At 36.2% G+C, this 23,752-nt stretch overlaps 1 protein-coding gene across 1 annotated transcript in view; it reads left to right on the top strand.

The window, feature by feature from the left end:
• Positions 1-23,752, top strand: part of LOC121378341 (phospholipid-transporting ATPase ABCA3-like) — a 49,477-nt gene that overhangs the window by 1,190 nt on the left and 24,535 nt on the right. Inside the window, exons 2-12 of the mRNA XM_041506472.1 lie at positions 5,147-5,540; positions 6,302-6,586; positions 8,296-8,555; positions 9,821-10,061; positions 12,984-13,157; positions 14,325-14,506; positions 15,962-16,093; positions 17,156-17,285; positions 18,426-18,580; positions 20,736-20,891; positions 21,999-22,209. Coding sequence (XP_041362406.1) covers positions 5,231-5,540; positions 6,302-6,586; positions 8,296-8,555; positions 9,821-10,061; positions 12,984-13,157; positions 14,325-14,506; positions 15,962-16,093; positions 17,156-17,285; positions 18,426-18,580; positions 20,736-20,891; positions 21,999-22,209 — 2,236 coding nt within the window. The 5' untranslated portion in view covers positions 5,147-5,230. The remainder of the gene's footprint in view (positions 1-5,146; positions 5,541-6,301; positions 6,587-8,295; positions 8,556-9,820; positions 10,062-12,983; positions 13,158-14,324; positions 14,507-15,961; positions 16,094-17,155; positions 17,286-18,425; positions 18,581-20,735; positions 20,892-21,998; positions 22,210-23,752) is intronic.

Genomic DNA, 23,752 nt, shown 5'->3' with positions numbered 1-23,752 from the left:
GAAATGTTTTATTTGACAACGCACTCAACACATTTTATATACGTTTATATGGCATCAGACAGATATTGAGAGAAGAAACCCACTGTCGCCACTTCATGGGCTACTTTTTTCGATTAGCAACAAGGGATTTTTTATATGCACCATCCCATAGATAGGATAGTACATACCACAGCCTTTGTTACACCAGTTGTGGAGCACTGGCTGGATTGAGAAATAGCCCAATGTGTCCACCGATGGGGATAGATCCTAGACCGACCTCACATCAAGGAAACGCTTTACCACTGGGCTACGTCCCGCTTGTAGTTTTAACTCACACTAACGCAAGCACAGTACTACAAGTCAGTTAATTGATTGTCGTAGTTGGTATTATTTTAAGTTTTAAGTGATTTGCATGAAATAAAAACAAATCGGATCTAAAAAGTCTTGACACAAAGACTTACATGATGACATAACCGTCCAAATATTACTGTAATAAACAATGAGTATGTTCCTCATATGCCATTGTGTAACGGCCTGAGCATAATTAATAAAGTTCTGTTCTGTTTGGGTGTTTTTTCAGATTTATTTTTCTTTAGATATTTATTTTATTAGAAGCCTATTACTGTTGCATTTACAATATCCAATTAAACGCACACATGTGCGTGCACAAACATCCACACACGCACGCACATTATTACACTTTACTGAGGCAGAAAATATAAATTTTTAGGCTATTATTCGTTTGCGTCAAAAGAGAACCAATGAATTGCAGTGCTCTACAAAGCAAGTTAAAATTTACTCTTCCCTGGCCTGTAAAGTAAAATATTTTAGTCGCCAGCCACTTATATTTAGTAGCCAGTTAATATATACTTGTCATTAAATCGATTCATCTGCCATTTTACGGCACATTACTAATGCTGTAATTGTTAGGACCGCATTCGAATGAACTCGTGAAGGGGTAATTCCTAGTTGTTAAATAGTAATTACAAGTGACTGTTTGTGTCCGGTTCCACTAAAACAGTGAACGACTGTTAACTATCATCAAATTCCGTACCCAATAATTGTATTAAACGAATTTAAGCGAATTACTATTTTAATGTCACTGCTAAAATATGCATTTAAATTGCAGTACTCATTAAAAGTTAAATAAAAGCATTGTGATAATATCTACCAGGCTTCAACGTGTTACTAACCGGCCTCGGTGGCGTAGTGGTTAGGCCATCGGTCTACAGGCTGGTAGGTACTGGGTTCGGATCCCAGTCGAGGCATGTGATTTTTAATCCAGATACCGACTCCAAACCCCGAGTGAGTGCTCCGCAAGGCTCAATGGGTAGGTGTAAACCACTTGCACTGACCAGTGATCCATAACTGGTTCAACAAAGGCCATGGTTTATGCTATCCTGCCTGTGGGAAGCGCAAATAAAAGATCCCTTGCTGCCTGTCGTAAAAGAGTAGCCTATGTGGCGACAGCGGGTTTCCTCTAAAAAAAAATCTGTGTGGTCCTTAACCATATGTCTGACGCCATATATCCGTAAATAAAATGTGTTGAGTGTGTGTCGTTAAATAAAACATTTCTTTCTTTCTTTTCAACGTGTTACTAGTAGTTACCAATCGGCTACCTTACTTTTAGTTTAAATAATATTTATTTTCATCACATACTGCCTTGTAAATCCATAAATACTGTTTTGTAAATAGTTGTGTCTTTAAAGTCGTCTAAAGTCGAGTCATGAAAATAGTGAACATGACTTCTGGTGTGATTAAAATGACATTCACGACTGGAGACGTCGTCATCGTGGAGGGACCCGTTATTACGATAAGCACGAGACGATTGGAGCGCAGCATAACACATATACAAGTCGACATTTAACATAATTAACGTTTGAGTTTCAGACAGACAAGTAAAGACATACAGTGGCTCAACAATGTCATTTTAATACATAAATAAAACCTGGCTCTAAATGGGACAGGACCGACTTGGTCCAAAACTGAACTGGGGCCGAATTATTTCCAAGCGCTTGTTATTCAAGTTAAGGGAGATAACGAAGTATTACAAATGTACCTCCTACTTAACGTCACCGTGTTTACTCTTGAATACTAGAAAATCGTTATTCATAGTCTGATTAACATGTCTCAAACTTTTATTTTTCAAACAAAATACTGATAGAAAACACGTTTTATGGAAGATAAATTACTACTGGTCCACAGTGTTTTCCGATGTCCAGTTTTGTTTACAGATTAAAGTAAAATTATTGGACAGTCGCCAACTGGCGAATGTGATTTTATTTTTTAGATGCCAGGGAATGTTTTTAGTCACCATGGCGAGTATTTTACTCACTTTGTAGAGCACTGAATTGGCATGTAACTTCATAATGAATAGAAATAAAATTCAATTTAAAAAACTTATTAATATATTAAGTTTTAAATCCATGCCATCTCAAGTAACATTTGTTTTGGGGGGAAAAGTTCAGGGTAAATAAAAAAAAACAATTATTTACAAATTACCATCAAGCTGCATAGGTTAAATCTTGTTTTCTAATATAGGTTTTATGGCAGTTGATAAAACATTCAAGGTAATATGAACAACAAAACTAATACATAATCAGAGCCATATCTCTGTACAATGCAGAGTCGAATTGGCATTTGGCAAAATAGTGGATGATTCCATGGATCTCTATCTAGTGCCTCACCTATAGGAGGACAGCCACTCTTGAGGAAATCCTTTACTGGATATTTCATCCCTCTTGCATTGCCATAAAGAGGACTGCCACTCCCAGACTAGTTTATTAAAGCATGCACATTTCTACATTTAGTCTCTTTGTACTGCATTACCTTTTACTTCACAGACAATGCAAGTCAAGTTGCATACCTTGGCTGTTCTAGCATTTTGTCTTCACCCCAGCATTAAAATGAGAGTTAATCTGTGTAATTTAATGGTAATTTGTAAAGAAACATTTTTATTTATAATGGATTTGTTTCTTCAAAAAATGTTATTTGAGTTGGTGTGTGTTTAAAACTTAATAACATGTTTTTATATGAATTTTAACTCTTTTCATCATGAAGTTACATGCTAATTTATCAACAAAGAACATTCTAGTTTTTATTTTGGCTGTGCAGTTAAATTTCAATGTGATAATTGAAGGGCTAGTTGAATTTGAGAAGGGCCAGTAAGATTTTTTTTCAACTGGCCCTGCTGGTGACCATGGTTTTCATGTTAATTTTCAACCTTGAAATTGCTTTTTGACTATTAAAGAAAATATTACCAATAGTTAACAATCTTAAATAGTGACTCAGCTCATATGATATTTCTCATGATTAGTTCTGTAATTTGTTTGATTTGTATGTTTATAGTGTATGTGCTGAAAATATTAAGATGAAAAAAAAGTTTGTTTGACTGTGCACTAGAGCACATTTATTTATTAACAGGGCATAAAATTTGGCACAAACAATTTTGTCATTCGTCTGTCGGTTATGCAAAACCAATATCAACATAAACAACAGATCGTTTGTAAAAAAAGCTGTAATTGTTCGTCTGAAAATCTTTAAAAAAAAATGATTACTGTTTTTTGGAAGAAAATAAGGCTACATTGCCGGTGTAAGAAAGTTACTGCAAAACCAATATCAACATAAACAACCGATCGTTCGTGCAAAAGCTGTAATTATTCGGTAGAAAAATCCAAGCAAACATGATTTGGCTAATATCATTAATGTTTTGGAAAACTGTATCCCTTATTTAGATATATATGTCATATGTGCTTGATGGTAATGCTCTAAACAGCTTGTTTCTGGTCATCCTTGTGTTTCTAATACAATGTACCACAAAATGCATTTTTCATATTTTTAAAAACGCATGTGCGTCTGAAAAGTAACAGTTATGGAGTTGTGTTTTAGTCTATTTTTAAGGGTATTTCAATGTCACAGACTCTTGTTTTACTCTGTTGTATCAAAAAGTTAGTAAATTAACCAAACTTAAGTGTCCATTTTTACTTGTTAAAACTAGGTTCTAGGTGATAAATACACCTTAGTGTTTAAAAACTAGGTTCTAGGTGATAAATACACCTTAGTGTTTAAAAACTAGGTTCTGTCCCTTTAATGTAACATTTAACAGTTGATGAGGGCTCACCCTGTCCATGGTCAAATTATCCAAGTGATAATTTTAATACAAAGTGGCTGCAACATTTAGTCTTTGGCTAATAAAATAGTCATTAAATTAACAACACTTTAATAATTTTCAAGGAATTGTTCTATATAACTGAAAAATGGCTAAACTAAACTGTGTTCCAGTGTGAGCAGGGCTAGCTCTGCCACTCGTCAGATTCGCCAGTTGTGAATTTTACGTATAATTGGCGAATTTTATTTTAATTTGATGCCAAAATTTCAAGTAATAATTGATGTTTTGTTGGAAAATAACTGGGTTTTGCCTTCTTTTTTCTTTTTTTAAAGATAATTTGGCGAAATGCTTTCCTCACCCAGAGCTAGCCCTGGTGAGCCCTGGTTAATTAAGCCTTCTGCAATGCATATTAATATATATATACTGTGTTCCCTTTTCGTCCCTGACTTTATTTCTGATTATCTAATTTGTGCCAGTTTAAAGGGAACCCTCTCAGTATTTAATTGAAAGGGCTGTGAGGTGCTACTGGTTGATCAGTCATCCTTTAAAATTTAAGAACTTCCGCCGGTAATAGGGGTGTATAGTATGAGGTTACACATGCCTCTTAACAATGCCAGAAGTAACTACTGAACACTCCACGAAGTGGTCACATTAAGCCTGCAGTTAAACACTGATGGGGAATGGCAGGTGTGTGGCACAGATAGCCACAAGAGACGAGCATCTATCGCGGTTGGAGAGACAAGAACTGGGATGTGGAGGTGGACAGTGAAAGAAGTTGAAGTATAGGAGGAGCTGCCAAATCAGGAAGAAATGAGATGGAATTCAAAGGAAAGAAAGGAAAGGGGCAGTGGGATAAAAAAAATTTTTTTATTAAGAACTAATTGTTACAGTGATGTTAAATTTGTTGTTGAATAGATAGGCACTATTTTTTTCTGTCTGTTTATCTGTCTTTCTTTCTTTCTTATATGTCTGTCTACAATAAAAAAATATTTTTGTTTTATATATATATACATACATGTATAGCTGTATGTTTCTATGGTGATTGAATTTATTGCACAGGTTCCGTTCCCACTGGCAGTTTGGACAAACAAGACGTCCTGATTGAAGAATTAATCTGACATCACATATTAAGAAATCGCCCCAATGGCCAGAACACATCACTTCCTGTTGCTCTTGTGGAAGAACTATCTCATTCAAAAGAGAAAGATTTTTTTGACATTCATCGAGATCTTTCTGCCAACATTTTTTGCTGCTCTGCTTATTGTCATCAGGCAGGTTGTGAAAGGAACTCCAATTACCAACGTAACAACATGGGATTCATGTTTCATCGATACGCTTCCTCCTGTAGCCCCAGACAGCAACCTGCCCCATGGTCTTGCCTTCACACCACGGAATCCTGCTGTTCTGAGAATCATGAGTAAAATGAAAGATAAACTTCCGGCCATTCATCCAGGTCAGTTGGTTTTTTGTTATTGTCTGTGTTTCAGGCCTCTAAGAATAGAAAAATTACGTAAACCATTTATGGGTTACACAAAAGCAAATTCAGGTGATTCATTTTGTTTTTACGTAACCCGCCATGACCATGTAAATGAAGAAGTTTGTTTTGTTTAACGACATTTCAAAGTTTAATGTTAAATGCTATTTTTGACTTTTGTTCACTGGTGGGTTGCTTCATTCAGCAAGTCAGTAGTACAGTATTTATAGATTCACTGTAATTATTCGTATTCGTTAATATTTATTCGTAAATCACGATCCCCAATATTCGTGATACGTATCATATTCGCCACTTCGTATATTCATTGCAGCTCTAGTATCATTACTAGATTAGCACCATACTGCTCTGGGATCAAACAAGCCTAGCTCATGATTTTTATTACAGTGACTGTCATTAATTACCCAAAATAAGCACATTAAAATTATTTACCACAACCGTTTATTCATATCTAAAAGATAATATTGTGAAGACTTACAAAAGCAACAATTAACAGCATGGATGATATGTAGATAATCCTTTCCGACACAGATGACCCAGACTAAACAGCTGTCAACCAACCCAAAAGCTGTTATTCTCTTGTATTAAACTGATATTGATATTGAAAATGAAGCACCTTAAAAAATTCCTGGGAAAAGGTCTGATTAATAAATCAGTGATCTCTAGTGGTGTCGTTAAACAAAACAAACTTTTAGCTGTAACTGTTGCACCTTTAATTGCAGATGCTGGCTTTGACACAGAGGATGAGATGGTGAATTTCTTACTCGGAAACACAACAAAATATCTTGGAGGAATAGTTTTTACTAGCCCATTTGAAAAAAAAGGGACCGCTTTCAGCACCAAAATATCTGTGAAAATACGACTCAGCTCTTCCCCGCGCAATGCTGGCAAGCAGAAACAAATGAACCCGTTTGCTACTGATACTCGCTGGAAGACCAAGTTTATGTTTCCCATCTTTCAGCGGGTGGGACCACGTGAAAAAAAGAAGAAATGTGGTGGTGCACCAGGTAATGTACTTACTTCAGAGTCCGAAATAGCAGCCTGCAATAAGTGAGAAAAAAAAAGCCCCAAAAATGCCATTTTTAGACCTAGCAGGCGGAAGGGAAATTCACCTGGCATCCACCCACCCAAAAATGAAGGTAATTTTTAAAAGAAAGGAAAGGTTTTATTTAACGACGCATTCAACACATTTTATTTACGATTATATGGCATCAGACATATGGTTAAGGACCACACAGATAATGAGACAGGAAACCCACTGTCGCCACTTCATGGGCTACTCTTTCCGATTAGCAGCAAGGTATCTTTTATATGCACTATCCCACAGACAGGATAGTACATACCATGGCCTTTGTTACACCAGTTGTATAGCACTGGCTGGAACGAGAAATAGTTCAATGGGCCCACCAACGGGAATCGATTCTAGATCGATCGCACATCAGGCGAGCGCTGTACCACTGAGCTACGTCCCGCCATTGTAATTTTTAAAGATATTAATGCATGCTATTTAGCTTGTGACTCTCTTATATTCCATAATACTCTTAAAAATATATCTTGGACGTCCTCATTTTCCACACACCTTCTCAAACTCTTCCTTCATCTCATGCTGTCCTATTTTAAACAGGTCTTTTGGGGGTTTTTCTAAGGATATTTCCTTTGGCCTGCAACATAAAGATCATATTTTACTTTCTCTTTCAAGCCCTGTTGCTTAGGTGTGCTTTCCATTGATGCGATTGTGCTCACTCTTTATTGTTGTGCTTTTCCATATCTGCATTTTTGCAAGCAGATTACCATACAAAATTTTACTTTTTCGGAGTGTACTTTAAGCTGAAAGTAAAGGCTTCATGTTACAACATCACTACACTGAAAAAATCACTCATCCATCTGCTTTTTTCCAGTGCGCTGAATGCTCAAGCGCAGAATTGCATATTTTGAAAAGGTCCTATGTAAATGCATTTATCGATAAACTTTAGCACAAAATCGCATAAATGGATTGATGCGCGTTCAGTTTGGAATCGATCCACATCAGTGAACCCATTGGGTTATATCTCATTCCAGCCAGTGCACCACGACTTGTATATCAAAGGCCATAGTATGTGCTATCGTGTCTGTGAGATGGCGCATATAAAAGATCCCTTGCTACTAATGCAAAAATGAACTACTCTCGGCAAACTAAGTTCCAAAACATGTATAGCTCCCCAATCAAAAATGTGCAAAATTTCCTTCATTCAAATTGTGCACCTTTTCCCTTTGGCATTAATCCTACGAGACATTCCAAATTCCATAGTACCCAAACCAACCCTCCACCTGTTACCAACTCCGGGTGCTCTCTTGCACCTAACAATGCAGGCGGTCCATTCTATCACCCACCCCAACCCTTTCCTATCCTGGACGGAGAAGCCTGCTGAGGCCGGCACCTGTGCCCATGACAGGCGTGTGCTAAACCAGCTTGCTCTGAATATGCATGTTAATACCATACCATATCATACCATAATGGAAAAATATAACAGGTTTCCTCTCTAAGACTACATGTAAAAATTTCCAAATGTGTGACATTGATAAATCAATGTGCACTAGTAGGGGTGTCATTAAATATTAATAATTACATTGTTTTTGTTTTTTTAAAATACAAATTTCTTTTGTTGTTTAGTATATACATACATGTATGAGATAGCACTTCACACATTTGATTGGCTTTCTTTTTATATCTCCACAGGCTACTACCGAGAGGGTTTCCTAGCTCTACAAAATGCAATCAACTATGCCTTATTTGATGAGTTTTCCACTGCTAAGACAAAATACCTGATCAATGACACAGAAATGATACTACAACGGCATCCATACCCACCGTACAATGATGACAACTTTGTGTTGGTCATTCAGAAACAGTTTCCAATGCTGCTGTTGCTTAGTTTCATCGTGGTAGCGCTCAGTATTGTCAAGGATGTTGTCCATGAGAAGGAAAGAAAGTTGAAGGTCATATTTTTTAAAAGTATTTTTTTTAAAATTTAACTTGCATTTAAAAAAACATAAAATTCAATATTAATTTTTGTTTTATACACCAAAGAAAGTTACAGTGGTTGAGATATTTGATTTCAAAGCTAGCTCCGACAACTCCACAAACTTGCCAATTGCTAATTTTTAAAAGTAATTGGAAAAGTGAAATAATTGCATGTACTAATTTCATTAGAAAATAACTGATTTTGCAATTTGTGAAGCTAGCCCTGAATTCCGCAGAATTCCTGTGTTTATAATGAATTGTTGAATGTATACATAACAGTTTAGGAAAGTTAGACATAATTAAGGGATAAATAATACCAGTGAACATTTTGGGCCGAATTTACAAAGCCGGTTTATCTCTTACACGCATGTAACTAAATTTATCATCCATTAAAGGCTTTTGTTGGAGATATCGCTGGCACTATAATTTGTGATATCTCCTGCGATATTTTAGGAGATATCACTTCTTTTGTTGTCACTGTATGTTTCAGCACTAAACCTATCATTAATGACGTCATGCCACTGTCGTTTTCCTAGTTAACAAGTCTACCACAGTCAGATATAGTGACATTCAACCCATATTAATGACATTGTTTACAATTGTTGTAAATGAACAGAATGATGATGGATGAAAAAAAAAATACCCCCCTCGTGTCTTGTGATATCATAATTTATCCACACTTTTTGATAAAAGTATAAAAATACTGGGCAAGGTTGGGATTTCATACTTTTATCAACTCGTGCTGATAAATTATGATATCAAAGATACTCGGGGAGTATCTTCTATATATTTACAATGGTTAAACACCTGTGATTAAGAAAAATTACAGGCTTCGTAAATGTCTGACCTTTATTTTTAAAATTTTGATTAACGACAGTTGTTAGGTTAATCAGTTTGAAAATTGATTAGCATCTCACTTTAGAATTGTGTAACAATATCTGAAATTTGCATAATGAATTGCAACATGATACTCTGGAATCTGAAAATTGCGAGAGCGATAGTTTCGTTCGCGCGTTGTTCGCGTAAGTATATTTTTTCGTAACCTATTTTTAGTTAACGCATTGAATTTACGCCATCATTTACATGGTCATGACGAGTTACATAAAAAATGAATTGGGTTACCTGAATTTGTTTTTGCATCACCCATAAATGGTTACCCAAATTTTCTGTTCTCAGAGGTCTCATACTGAACAAAGATTTCCTTTAATACTTTTTATAAGTTCAAGCCTTTTGTTTTCAGGAATCGATGAAAATGATGGGTTTAAGCAACTGGTTGCACTGGACGGCCTGGTTCGTCAAGTACTTCCTGTTTCTGATGGTCTCCGTGATCATCATGACAGTCTTCTACAGCATAAAGGTCGGACCCAAGCTGGAGAACGTCATCGGGAAGACCGCACCCACTGTTCTGTTCGTCTTCCTCATCCTCTACGCCATCTCAACAATCATGTTCTGTTTCTTCATCAGTGTCTTCTTCTCTACGGGTTAGTGCAGTTGTTGTTAGTCCCCTTACCTGTCCAACCAGAGGGGACTATATAGCTTTCATCTCCGTCCTTCTCTGTGTCTCTCTGTCTGTCCATCTGTCTGTCCCACATATAGCTTTCATCTCCGTCCTTCTGTGTGTCTCTCTGTCTGTCCATCTGTCTGTCCCACATATAGCTTTCATCTCCGTCCTTCTGTGTGTCTCTCTGTCTGTCCATCTGTCTGTCCCACATATAGCTTTCATCTCCGTCCTTCTGTGTGTCTCTCTGTCTGTCCATCTGTCTGTCCCACATATAGCTTTCATCTCCGTCCTTCTCTGTGTCTCTCTGTCTGTCCATCTGTCTGTCCCACATATAGCTTTCATCTCCGTCCTTCTCTGTGTGTCTCTGTCTGTCCATCTGTCTGTCCCACATATAGCTTTCATCTCCGTCCTTCTCTGTGTCTCTCTGTCTGTCCATCTGTCTGTCCCACATATAGCTTTCATCTCCGTCCTTCTCTGTGTCTCTCTGTCTGTCCATCTGTCTGTCCCACATATAGCTTTCATCTCCGTCCTTCTCTGTGTCTCTCTGTCTGTCCATCTGTCTGTCCCACATATAGCTTTCATCTCCGTCCTTCTGTGTGTCTCTCTGTCTGTCCATCTGTCTGTCCCACATATAGCTTTCATCTCCGTCCTTCTGTGTGTCTCTCTGTCTGTCCATCTGTCTGTCCCACATATAGCTTTCATCTCCGTCCTTCTCTGTGTCTCTCTGTCTGTCCATCTGTCTGTCCCACATATAGTTTTCATCTCCGTCCTTCTCTGTGTCTCTCTGTCTGTCCATCTGTCTGTCCCACATATAGCTTTCATCTCCGTCCTTCTCTGTGTCTCTCTGTCTGTCCATCTGTCTGTCCCACATATAGCTTTCATCTCCGTCCTTCTGTGTGTCTCTCTGTCTGTCCATCTGTCTGTCCCACATATAGCTTTCATCTCCGTCCTTCTGTGTGTCTCTCTGTCTGTCCATCTGTCTGTCCCACATATAGCTTTCATCTCCGTCCTTCTGTGTGTCTCTCTGTCTGTCCATCTGTCTGTCCCACATATAGCTTTCATCTCCGTCCTTCTCTGTGTCTCTCTGTCTGTCCATCTGTCTGTCCCACATATAGCTTTCATCTCCGTCCTTCTCTGTGTCTCTCTGTCTGTCCATCTGTCTGTCCCACATATAGCTTTCATCTCCGTCCTTCTGTGTGTCTCTCTGTCTGTCCATCTGTCTGTCCCACATATAGCTTTCATCTCCGTCCTTCTCTGTGTCTCTCTGTCTGTCCATCTGTCTGTCCCACATATAGTTTTCATCTCCGTCCTTCTCTGTGTCTCTCTGTCTGTCCATCTGTCTGTCCCACATATAGCTTTCATCTCCGTCCTTCTGTGTGTCTCTCTGTCTGTCCATCTGTCTGTCCCACATATAGCTTTCATCTCCGTCCTTCTCTGTGTCTCTCTGTCTGTCCATCTGTCTGTCCCACATATAGCTTTCATCTCCGTCCTTCTCTGTGTCTCTCTGTCTGTCCATCTGTCTGTCCCACATATAGTTTTCATCTCCGTCCTTCTCTGTGTCTCTCTGTCTGTCCATCTGTCTGTCCCACATATAGTTTTCCAGATATTGTTTTCTCAATGCCTTGAGATTTCGTTGAAATTTATAGCTTTACTGTTACAGATCAAGTTTGACTTTTATGGTAATTTACCCATTTTGGGCAAAGTTATGGCCCTTACACTTAGGAGATATAAATATAGGAGATAGAAAAATGTGCTGTGCCTGGTAAGGGACATGTATTGCTTTAGCAGTAATCTCAGAATGCTTGTTATATATTAGTTGACAAAGTTATGGTCCTTACACTTAGGAGATATAAATATAGGAGATAGAAAAATGTGCTGTGCCTGGTAAGGGACATGTATTGCTTTAGCAGTAATCTCAGAATGCTTGTTATATATTAGTTGACAAAGTTATGGCCCTTACACTTAGGAGATAGAAAAATGTGCTGTGCCTTGGAAGGGATATGTATTGCTTTAGCAGTAATCTCAGAATGCTTGTTATATATTAGTTGACAAAGTTATGGCCCTTACACTTAGGAGATATAAATATAGGAGATAGAAAAAATGTGCTGTGCCTGGTAAGGGACATGTATTGCTTTAGCAGTAATCTCAGAATGCTTGTAATATATTAGTTGACAAAGATATGGCCCTTACACTTAGGAGATATAAAAATTAATTTTTCAGACCTTTTTTTCTTTGTCTTTTTTTTGATGTGGGGGGATGCAATGACTCCAGATATTGAGCTAAAATTTGGTGTATAGCTTTATCATGTTCCGTTATAGATCAAGTAATTTACCCATTTTTGACAGAGTTATGGCCCTTGAACTTAAGAGATCCTAAAAATTAGATTTTCAGCCTAATTTGGGTTTGTTTTGCAATGCCTCAAGACATTGAGCTGAAATTTTGTGTCTAGCTCTATCATGTGCTGTTACATATCAAGTTTGACTTTCATGACCAGTTACCCCTTTTCCAGAGTTATGGCCCTTGAATATAGGAGACAGAAAAATGTGTTGTGGCTGGTAAGGGACATGTATTGCTTTAGCAGTAATCTCAGAATGCTTGTTATATGTTATTAAGTTATTAATGTATGGTATGTGGGTTTTTTTTGTTTAAAGCATGCCCATTGGGCTATTTCCCATTCAGCCAGTGCACCACGACTGGTATATCAAAGGCCGTGGTGTGTGGTATCCAGTCTGTGGGATGGTGCATATAAAAGATCCCTTGCTACTAATGGAAAAATGTAGCGGGTTTCCTCTCTATGATTGTGTCAAAATGACCATAAGTTTGACATCCAATAGCCGATGATTAATAAATAAATTTGCTCTAGTTGTGTTGTTAAATGAAACATACTTTTTTTTGTTTACAGCCAATATGGCGGCAGCAGCCGGTGGTATCCTCTTCTTCATTTTCTACATCCCGTACTTCTTCATTCAACCAAGATACGACACCATGAGCTGGATCTTCAAGATCGGTGCCTCCCTAGACTTTCAGATTGCTATGGCACTGGGTGGTCAAGTTGTTGGAATGTTTGAGGGAACAGGTATGTTGTCTCTGAGAATTTATCAGGCCGAATTTACGCAGCCTGTGGTTTTTTTCTTAAGTGCAAGTTTAAGCATTGTAAATGAATGTATAGTCATGATATTATTGAGTTGGGACCGGTACAAACTAAAATGTGTATTTTTATTAATGTGTCTGGCAAAAATGCATCTTTTAAAAATAACACTGCAAAATTTATTTTAGCTTTAGCTCACATCAGTTACACAATTATAGCAGTTTGCATTTGTTTTGGCAGTCAAACCATTGGAAGCTAGCCATTTGTGTTAGTCTGTGGTAATTAACTGTACCTCTGATGCAAAGCACCACAGAAATGACAAGGTGTGGAGCTGACATAGTAAATCTACCGAGTATCAACAATAACAACAATTAATGGACCGTTCATTTCCCTTGTCCAGAATATATTTCTTTTATGTTTGTGTTATCGTGTTCATTATTTGATTACTTTCTAATGACATGACATAGCACTTTCATTCTAATAGATACACATTTAGTTGTTTCCTTTTTGCTAGGTTAATAATATAATGCATCAACTAGTTATTGGGCCGATACATTGGACACAATTTTCGCATTAATATCTTGCTTGTAATAATTTCATGATTTACAGTATTAAATGTCTTGACTGCAGTTGAGAATGTAAGGAAAGAGTTCAACAATGAACAGGAAATGTGGAGTGGAATGGAGGCTGGGATTGAATGTTTAGTTGGGTGAGAGGAAGGCACTCCCAATACAATTGTACCATGATTCTTGCTAAATCATAGAATTCAAAATAAATGGCCTTGCAATAATTCTACTGACATTCATATTGTACATTTCTCATAAAAGATAAATTGTTGCATTCAAATTTGTGTTCTCACTCTAGCCAGTGCACTACGACAGGTGTACTAAAGGATGTAGTATGTGCTATCCTGTCTGTGGGATGGTACGTAAAAAATGTAGCAGGTTTCCTCTCTAAGAATATATGTCAAAAATTATCAAATGTTTGACTTCCAATAGCCAGTGGTGATGTCATTAAACTAAACAAGGTCTTTAACTTTTCATTTGTCCTAGATGAAATTTAGGAAAAAAAAATTCAAATATTACAGCAGTTACTGCACTCATTTCATAAATTTGATATCACATACTCCAATAATAATCTCAATATATATTTCAGGTGCTGGAGTACAGTGGGATAATGTGTCGAAGGGAGCATCAGTTGACGATGACTTTGCTCTCCTGCATGTCTTTGTCATGCTGCTCTTTGACAGTTTCGTTTATGGACTATTAGCCTTTTACATTGAAGCAGTGTTCCCTGGCGAATATGGAGTTCCAAAACCATGGTATTTTCCATTTAAAGTAAGTGTCTCGATTTGAGAAAAAGTATTATAATATTTGACCGAAAATAAGCCCAAGGGGCCAAGATAACTCATTGTGAGCTAGCATGGGATGGGCTCATTTTCAGCTAAGGTGTCAGTTTTGTTTTTAAAAAAGCAAATACTAAAATAAAAATCCCAAATAATAAATAAATGAACCAGGAAAAAAAAAAAAATACGTTCAATACCACATCTATTAATTACAGTGTTCCATTTCTTATTAATAAATAATAATAAATTATAATGTTGTTTTTTTTGTTTTGTTTTTTTACTAGTATTTAAGTATCAGAAACGCCTTCTATCTTACAATTACTTACTAGTGCTGTTTATTTACATCCATAATTTAATGCTGAGAAGACTTATTATTTAAATCTAAAGTCTCTGGAATATTTTTATTATTTAAGCATTTAGAACAGTTACTATAATCATGGTGTTTACTTTTCTGATGATGGCGGCAATGGTGACGGCATCAAACTTTGTGTTAAAATTTAATGTTAAAGTTTTACGTTTAGATCAGTTTTTCACAAGTAATAAGTCCTAGGGGCAGTGAAACTTGATTTATAGTTGCACCTATGGATGTTCATGACAGTGCACTGAAACAGTTTATGGTGGGCGAGAGATTTAATTCCATGCAGTTATTGTTTACGGGAGATGAAGCTTCTGTTAGAATTGCTTTAGACCTAGGATGGATCCACCTCATGGAACCTGTTTGATTAATTTCCCATTCTAGTTAGTGCCGCACAACTAGTATATACAAAACATTGTGCAGGACTTTTTTTTTCCCTGATACTCTAAAAATCAAAATCATTTGAATTCATTTAAATGCCTATAGTATCGAACAAAAACAAGCACATGTTTAGGTAACATTGAAAAAAGAAAAGAAAATTCCATATCTAGGCAAATTCTTAATGAAATAGTCATTTAGTACATTGTGAAAAAGAATCTACAGTGAAACCACTCTAAACCAGACACCCTCGGGACCAAGTAAAATGTCTGGTTTTAAGAGGTATCCGGTTTAGTGAGGTTATGTTCTTTAATGATTTTTAAAAAAGGACCGTGAAAAATGTCCTGTTTTGAGGGAATTCCGGTTTACAGAGGGACCAGTTTTGAGAGCTTCCACTGTATAAATAATTGGATTTTTGTGGATTCCAATGATATAAAAGTGATCTAATTAAAAAAGATACTGGTCTGATTTGACGGGGGAAAAATTAAGGTCTTCCATGGCATCCACAAGTACATGTAGGGTAGTCGTTGTTCTGACTTTAGTATGTGGTACACAGGGAACGTTTTGTTCAGTATCATGATTTGCTATGCAAGTTTCAGAGATCGCTACACAATTTTAAAACATTAAACCCTATAAATTTTCAATTGACTGGTAATGTCACTAAACAAAATGATCCCTGGTGTAACTGGATTAGAATTTATAATTTATTTCTAGATCTCGTACTGGTGCGGTACAAAGTCTGGTGATGTATACCTTGATGACCAGAGTGTGGGACAAGATCCCAATCTGTTTGAAAAGGATCCTGTGGGTCTGAAAGCAGGAATAAAGATTCGGAATCTTAGAAAGGTAAAATTGTATTTGTTGTATCAGCTTTCTCTGAATACTGTAAACCAGGAAATGTTAGAGAGCATAAAATGTTAGCAAATTTAGCGAGGCCATACAAGACGCTAATATTTCATGATGCTAAATTTAAAGAGACATACAACAGACTGTTCCGAAAAATGTTTGTGCGATTGTTTTGTCTGTGATTAACTGAACTCGCAACAATGGTTACATATTATTGATTAAAACAAAAGGATAGCAACAATAGTTAGTTAGCGTGCACCTTACTGCAATTTGTTACTAAATTTAAGTTCTCTGTATGCTGCTTAATGTCAAGATTTGTCAAAAATATTATTTCAGCTGATCTTAAGCTTATTCTTTTTTGTTTTGTTTCTGATATGATGACATCGCAAAAATTATGTCGACTCGCTAATATATCACTTGTTTGGATTTCTCTAAATTTTAAGATCGCTAATATGTTATAGTCGGCCTTATGTGTGTCCGTACATGAAGAGGATTAAGTAAAGTAAGTAAGTAATATGTTATGATTTACAGTACTTGTCTTCCATTGGCAAAATAATTTTTGTATTTTTGTATTTTCTCTCTTATTTTTAAAGAGCTGTATTAAAATGTTTATAAAGAGTTGTGATTTGGGGGGAATTTTGGATTTTAGTGCAACCAAAAACTTTCTGTTATTGTCCTTGATTTAATGTAGCGGGTTTCCTCTCTAAGACTATATGTCAGAATAACCAAATAACCAAATGTTTGACATCCAATAGCCAATGATTAATAAGTCGATGTGCTCTAGTTGTATTGTTAAACAAAACAAACTTCTTTTTTTGTCCTTTGATTTAAATCTCACAGTAACCCCTTACTTTTCAAGACTGGAAGGTCATTTTCGTGTCTTGATTTTAAAAATATTGGACATATTATGATTGGTGTGTCCAGCTATGAAAATGTTTGGTCCGGCAAATGTTTTCCAGTGTTGTTATCAGTATATTCAAACAGTTTAACTATTTTAAATGTATAGGTGAATTTTTAACCCAGTGACCTGTTGTTTTTAGCCTGCTGACATTGTGGTTTTAGGAATTTAGGCGAAATGGTGAACACAAGGCTGCCGTTGCAGGGATGACCCTCAACATGTACGAAGGTCAAATAACTGCACTGCTTGGTCACAACGGCGCTGGCAAAACGACCACAATGTCAATGCTGACTGGTTAGTATGTTGGTAATATATTCTATACTACTGAGTTCATATTAACCTGCTTAACCTTTAGACTACTGGATTAATTTTTCACAAAAACCCCATTGAGTGGGTACAAGTTTATAATTTTTACTCACATATATTCACTTAAATCAGTTATAAATACATAAAATAAAGTTCATATTTGAATTGGTAAGTATTATTTTTGTGGATTTTTATAATTTTTTAGATCAGTTAATGTTGACTAAAATTAGGCCAAAAAAAGAAGAAGTTGCATTTACTTACCAATGTTTGTGGCCAGCTGTCCAGTATTTGTATCTAATATTCCCATTGACAGTGGTTTTCTGACCAGAATTAAAAAAAAAAACAAACATACGAACTACGATTCATATCCCAATATTTCATGATTTTCGTTATTGGTAAAACGCATCAAATTTATTATTAAATTAGCTGTCACAATCAGCTATTGATCCCTGAAAATTACCGCGACGTTCCGCCATTGTTGTCAAGCGAAAATACTTGCCGAACACCACTTTTTCAACTTAACATTACAAGTTATTTTCATTTGAAAAACAAAAACCTAAAGATACAGGAAGCTGAGTTGTCTTCTGTTTCCTGTTATACAAGTCTTTCCGGTGAGTGTTGTGTGCAAAACATTGGGAAATATGAATTGGGGAATGCACTGTATACAGGGTACAGTATGTTGACTGGCATGACGTCGGGCGAAATATCTTACATGCAGTAGTCAGAAGGTTAAGCGGTGTTCTCGTAATGTGATTAGTCACACTGACTTTTCACATATTATTGACTTGTACTGTGAGAACACCTAAATTGGAACGACAAGTCATGTCGGAATTGTACCGATGAGAACATTTCCTATTTATTACAGCAAATAGTATGTGACAAGTCGGTGTGATTAATTGCATAATGAGAATGTCGCTTTAAGAGTCTCCATGTATATAACCTATCTTTGTCATCAAATTAATAAATCAGTGTTTTGTATTTTATTAAATTGAAAATATTCATAAAAATTTGAATTGAGTAAATAAAGATTTTTAATACATAATTAGTTTTTTTAGGCTGATTATTTATTGTTGAAAATTGTTATATTATTGACTTCGGAAAATTATTATATTATTATCCTATTTTTAGGATTCATCCCTCCTACAAGTGGCACGGCACTGGTTAACAACTACGACATCCGTACTAACATCGCTAACGTGCGTCAAAGTCTCGGCCTCTGTCCACAACATGACGTCCTGTTTGATACCCTAACAGTGGAGGAACACCTTATCTTCTTCTCTAAGGTGAATCAGTCAACTTTGTCCATTTATTTCATCGTAGCCCAGTGGTAAAGCGCGTGGTTGGTCGGGGATCGATATCCTTTGGTGGGCCCATGACTGGTATATCAAAGGCTGTAGTTGGTATGTGCTATCATGTCTGTGGGATGACGCATATAAAACATCCATTGCTACTAATGGAAAAATGTAGTGGGTTTCCTCTCAAAGACTGTCAAAATTACCAAATGTTTGACATCCAATAGCCAATGATTAATAAATCAATGTGCTCTAATGATGTTGTTAAACAAAACAGACAATTTGTTTCATTGTTGAAACATGTTAACAAAGGACGATGGTCTGTAAATGAATTTCCGTTCTAGCAGGTTTCCTCTCTGAGACTTTATGTAAAAAGTACCTATTGTTTGACATCCAATAGCCGATAATTAATAAATCAATGTGATGTTGTTAAACAAAACAAACAATTTGTTTCATTGTTGAAACATGTTAGCAAAAGATGACAGTCTGTAAATGAATTTCTGTTATTACACTAGTGTACAAATCTGACAGCTACAATATATTTTTCAACCATATCAGGGCTTTAGATCTCACTAATTAGAGCACAACAGGCTTTTTGAGCACACTGAGGTTTTTTTAGTGCAGTAATGTAAAGAGTATGCATTTCTAGTTATTTTAAACCAAATACAGCTTAACATTCCATTGGTTTTGAGGTAAAATGTTTTGAGGTTAGTATGTTGGTGCTTAATTTGGGCTTGCTTATTTTGGGCATACCTTTTATTGCCTCAGTTTTGGTGCAATCCAAAGCCCTACATATGGTTTTAATAAAACAAGTGTATCTTTGTGTACATGGCTAAGAACATACACTAAACAAGAAAAACCACTTGAATATTCTTTTTTTTATTATTATTATATTTTTTTATTGTTATTAATATTTTGACTGGCCTCGGTGGCATCATGGTTAGGCCATCAGTCTACAGGCTGGTAGGTACTGGGTTCGGATCCCAGTCGAGGCATGGGATTTTTAATCCAGATACCGACTCCAAACCCTGAGTGAGTGCTCCACATGGCTCAATGGATAGGTGTAAACCACTTGCACCGACCAGTGATCCATAACTGGTTCAACAAAGGCCATGGTTTGTGCTATCCTGCCTGTGGGAAGCGCAAGTAAAAGATCCCTTGCTGCCTGTCATAAAAGAGTAGTCTATGTGGCAACAGTGGGTTTCCTCTTAAAAAACAGTGTCAGAATAACAATATGTTTGACGTCTAATAGCCGATGATAAGATAAAAAAATCAGTGTGCTCTAGTGGCGTCGTTAAATAAAACAAACTTTTTTATTTATTTTTATTTAAAATTATCAATGTCTATGTACCAAATTAATTTTATCGTAAAAAATATGTATATTAAAATATTAGCATTTCTTTTGTTCAGAATATAACAGATTTTCATTGGTAGCCATTTGCTTTGTTTTAAATACATCCCTTGCCTGACAGAAAAATCTGTGTGTGGCCAGTTGTCACCATAGTTTTATTTCTTTATTGTCATATTAATTTCTAGAATATTTATGACCTTTGGATTCTTACACATTTACAGCCGAGGTATGTTCAGGTTTTTGTGCCAAACATTAAATGCATGTGATATGATAGAAGATGATGTTACCAGTCGAATTATTCATAAGAGTTCTGTCTCCCAAACACACACCACTATCTCACAGATTTTAAAGAAATTTTTATTGTATTGATTACATATTCCCCTTTGGGCTATTTTTGAGGGGAGGTGAAGGGGCGACAGAGCCCAGTGTTAAAGTGCTCATTTGGTGCGCGATTGGTCTAGGATCGATCCCCGTTGGTGAGCCCATTGGGCTATTTCTCGTTCCAGCCAGTGCACCACAAGTGGTACATCAAAGGTCATGGTATGTGCTATCCTGTCTGTGGGATGGTGCATAAAAAACATCCCTTGCTACTGATGGACAAATTTAGCAGGTTTCCTTTCTTAAGACTATTTGTTAAAATTACCAAATGTTTGACAACTGATAGCTGATGATAAATAAATCAATATGCTCTAATGGCGTTGTTAAACAAAACACTTTTTTTTGAGAGGGGAGGAGGGGAAGATGGAAGGTTTTTTCTGTTGTCTTGAAACTGTAACATTTAGTTTTTGTTTACAGCTGAAGGGAGTTCCCAAAGACAAGGTCAGCGGTGAAGTTGAAAACATGTTGGATTGCATTGGTTTGACGGACAAGAGGAATGCACAGTCAAAAACTCTGTCTGGAGGCATGAAAAGAAAGCTGTCAGTTGGAATTGCTCTCATTGGAGACTCTAAGGTATTAATATACTGACATCCAAAAGAAACTTTACAATGCTTGAAATTGTATTATAGAAAACCAATAAACGGTATTGTGGAATATCACTTTCCATAATCCATACTTATTTATATAAGACTTAGTTTTGTGGATGTTCAAATTGAATGGAAAATGGGAAAGATTTTCCAGGAAATGAAATTTTTAAAAGGTCAAAAGTTATGGAAGTAGTAAGAACAATAGCTAGGTCTTCCTTTAGGAGTTTGATTGAGGAGCTTATAATAAATGAAGTAAACTGCCCCTTCCCTCCAAAAACACTACACGAAAACCACACAAAAACCAACCCTAAACACCTGTGAAATATGCATGCCCTCGAAGGGTTGAACTTGCTAATACTTTAAATAGGAGAAACAGTTATAAATTATAGAAATATTAACAGCAATGTGTATAGCTTGGTTTGCCTCTGTGGGTAAGAATGGGGAGCTTACAGTTAAAGTAAAGGGGGAAAAAAATGAAAATAGCTAGACTGCATTAATTTAATCATTTATTTATGTCAAAAACCTGGGAAAAAAAAACCCAAACAGCAACAGCTATGCTTGGCTATAATGTGTGGGAGGGTGTATACCACCAAATCAAATCCCATAGACCATAGTAACATATGTGGCTAAACTCCTACCTGCAGTGTATCAATTGACATATACACCACGGATATAAATACTACCAACCCCTCACCCTTAAAGTGAATCGGGGGGGGGGGGGGGGGGGGGGTGAAGTTGCTCATTTCAGAGATAATGGTTAGCATCTATGACAACCCTAGTTACACACAAAATTTGAGTACATTTTATTACAGGTACCCTGTACATGTTTCAAGCACAAGGCTACTTGACACAGTAGTACTAGATGAAATAAAATTGCATAAATGTTTTGCCCAGATGAAACTAATTGTTTTTTACAACCAACACTTGCATTTATACCAATCACAGAACTTGTGGTATTAACTGCTCTATCAAAAGCTGGGTGCACCTCACACTTTGACCCAGCCAGAAATTATTTGGTTTAGTACTACCAGGAATGTGAAGGGGGAGTTCACATTAAAGGAAATGATTTTAAAAAAACCTACTTTATTTTTAGATTATTATTCTTGATGAGCCTTCCTCGGGAATGGATCCTGACGCTCGCCGTCATATCTGGTCGGTCCTGCAAAACAACCGAGCCGGACGCACGATGGTGTTGTCCACTCACTTCATGGACGAAGCTGATCTCCTCGGCGACCGAATTGCCATCATGACGGAGGGAGTAATCAAGTGTTGTGGCAGTTCCATGTTTCTAAAACGCAAATATGGTATGTTAAGTTCCATGTTTCTTAAATACAAATATGGTATGTTCAGTTCCATGTTTCTTAAATACAAATATGGTATGTTAAGTTCCATGTTTCTTAAATACAAATATGGTATGTTCAGTTCCATGTTTCTTAAATACAAATATGGTATGTTAAGTTCCATGTTTCTTAAATACAAATATGGTATGTTCAGTTCCATGTTTATTAAACGCAAATATGGTATGTTCAGTTCCATGTTTCTGAAATGCAAATATGGTATGTTTAGTTCCATTTTTCTGAAACGCAAATATGGTATGTTCAGTTCCATGTTTCTAAAACGTAAATATGGTATGTTCAGTTCCATGTTTCTGAAATGCAAATATGGTATGTTCAGTTCCATGTTTCTAAAACGCAAATATGGTATGTTTAGTTCCATGTTTCTTAAAACAAATATAGTATGTCCAGTTCCATGTTTCTTAAATACAAATATGGTATTTTCAGTTCCATGTTTCTTAAACACAAATATGGTATGTTCAGTTCCATGTTTCTGAAATGCAAATATGGTATGTTTAGTTCCATGTTTCTTAAAACAAATATAGTATGTCCAGTTCCATGTTTCTTAAATGCAAATAGGGTATGTTCAGTTCCATGTTTCTGAAACGTAAATATGGTATGTTCAGTTCCATGTTTCTTAAACGCAAATATGGTATGTTCAGTTCCATGTTTCTGAAATGCAAATATGGTATGTTTAGTTCCATTTTTCTGAAACGCAAATATGGTATGTTCAGTTCCATGTTTCTAAAACGTAAATATGGTATGTTCAGTTCCATGTTTCTGAAATGCAAATATGGTATGTTCAGTTCCATGTTTCTAAAACGCAAATATGGTATGTTTAGTTCCATGTTTCTTAAAACAAATATAGTATGTCCAGTTCCATGTTTCTTAAATACAAATATGGTATTTTCAGTTCCATGTTTCTTAAACACAAATATGGTATGTTCAGTTCCATGTTTCTGAAATGCAAATATGGTATGTTTAGTTCCATGTTTCTTAAAACAAATATAGTATGTCCAGTTCCATGTTTCTTAAATGCAAATAGGGTATGTTCAGTTCCATGTTTCTGAAACGTAAATATGGTATGTTCAGTTCCATGTTTCTTAAATGCAAATATGGTATGTTCAGTTCCATGTTTCTTAAATGCAAATATGGTATGTCCAGTTCCATGTTTCTTAAACGCAGATATGGTATGTTCAGTTCCATGTTTCTGAAACGTAAATATGGTATGTTCAGTTCCATGTTTCTGAAACGCAAATATGGTATGTTCAGTTCCATGTTTCTGAAACGTAAATATGGTATGTTCAGTTCCATGTTTCTGAAACGCAAATATGGTATGTTCAGTTCCATGTTTCTTAAAAGCAAATATGGTATGTTCAGTTCCATGTTTCTTAAAAGCAAATATGGTATGTTCAGTACCATGTTTCTTAAAACAAATATAGTATGTCCAGTTCCATGTTTCTTAAATGCAAATAGGGTATGTTCAGTTCCATGTTTCTGAAATGTAAATATG

The sequence above is a fragment of the Gigantopelta aegis genome, chromosome 8 (assembly GCF_016097555.1).
Source record: "Gigantopelta aegis isolate Gae_Host chromosome 8, Gae_host_genome, whole genome shotgun sequence".
NCBI classification, from domain to species: Eukaryota; Metazoa; Mollusca; class Gastropoda; order Neomphalida; family Peltospiridae; genus Gigantopelta; species Gigantopelta aegis.
This window is presented reverse-complemented; position numbering and strand designations above follow the sequence as displayed.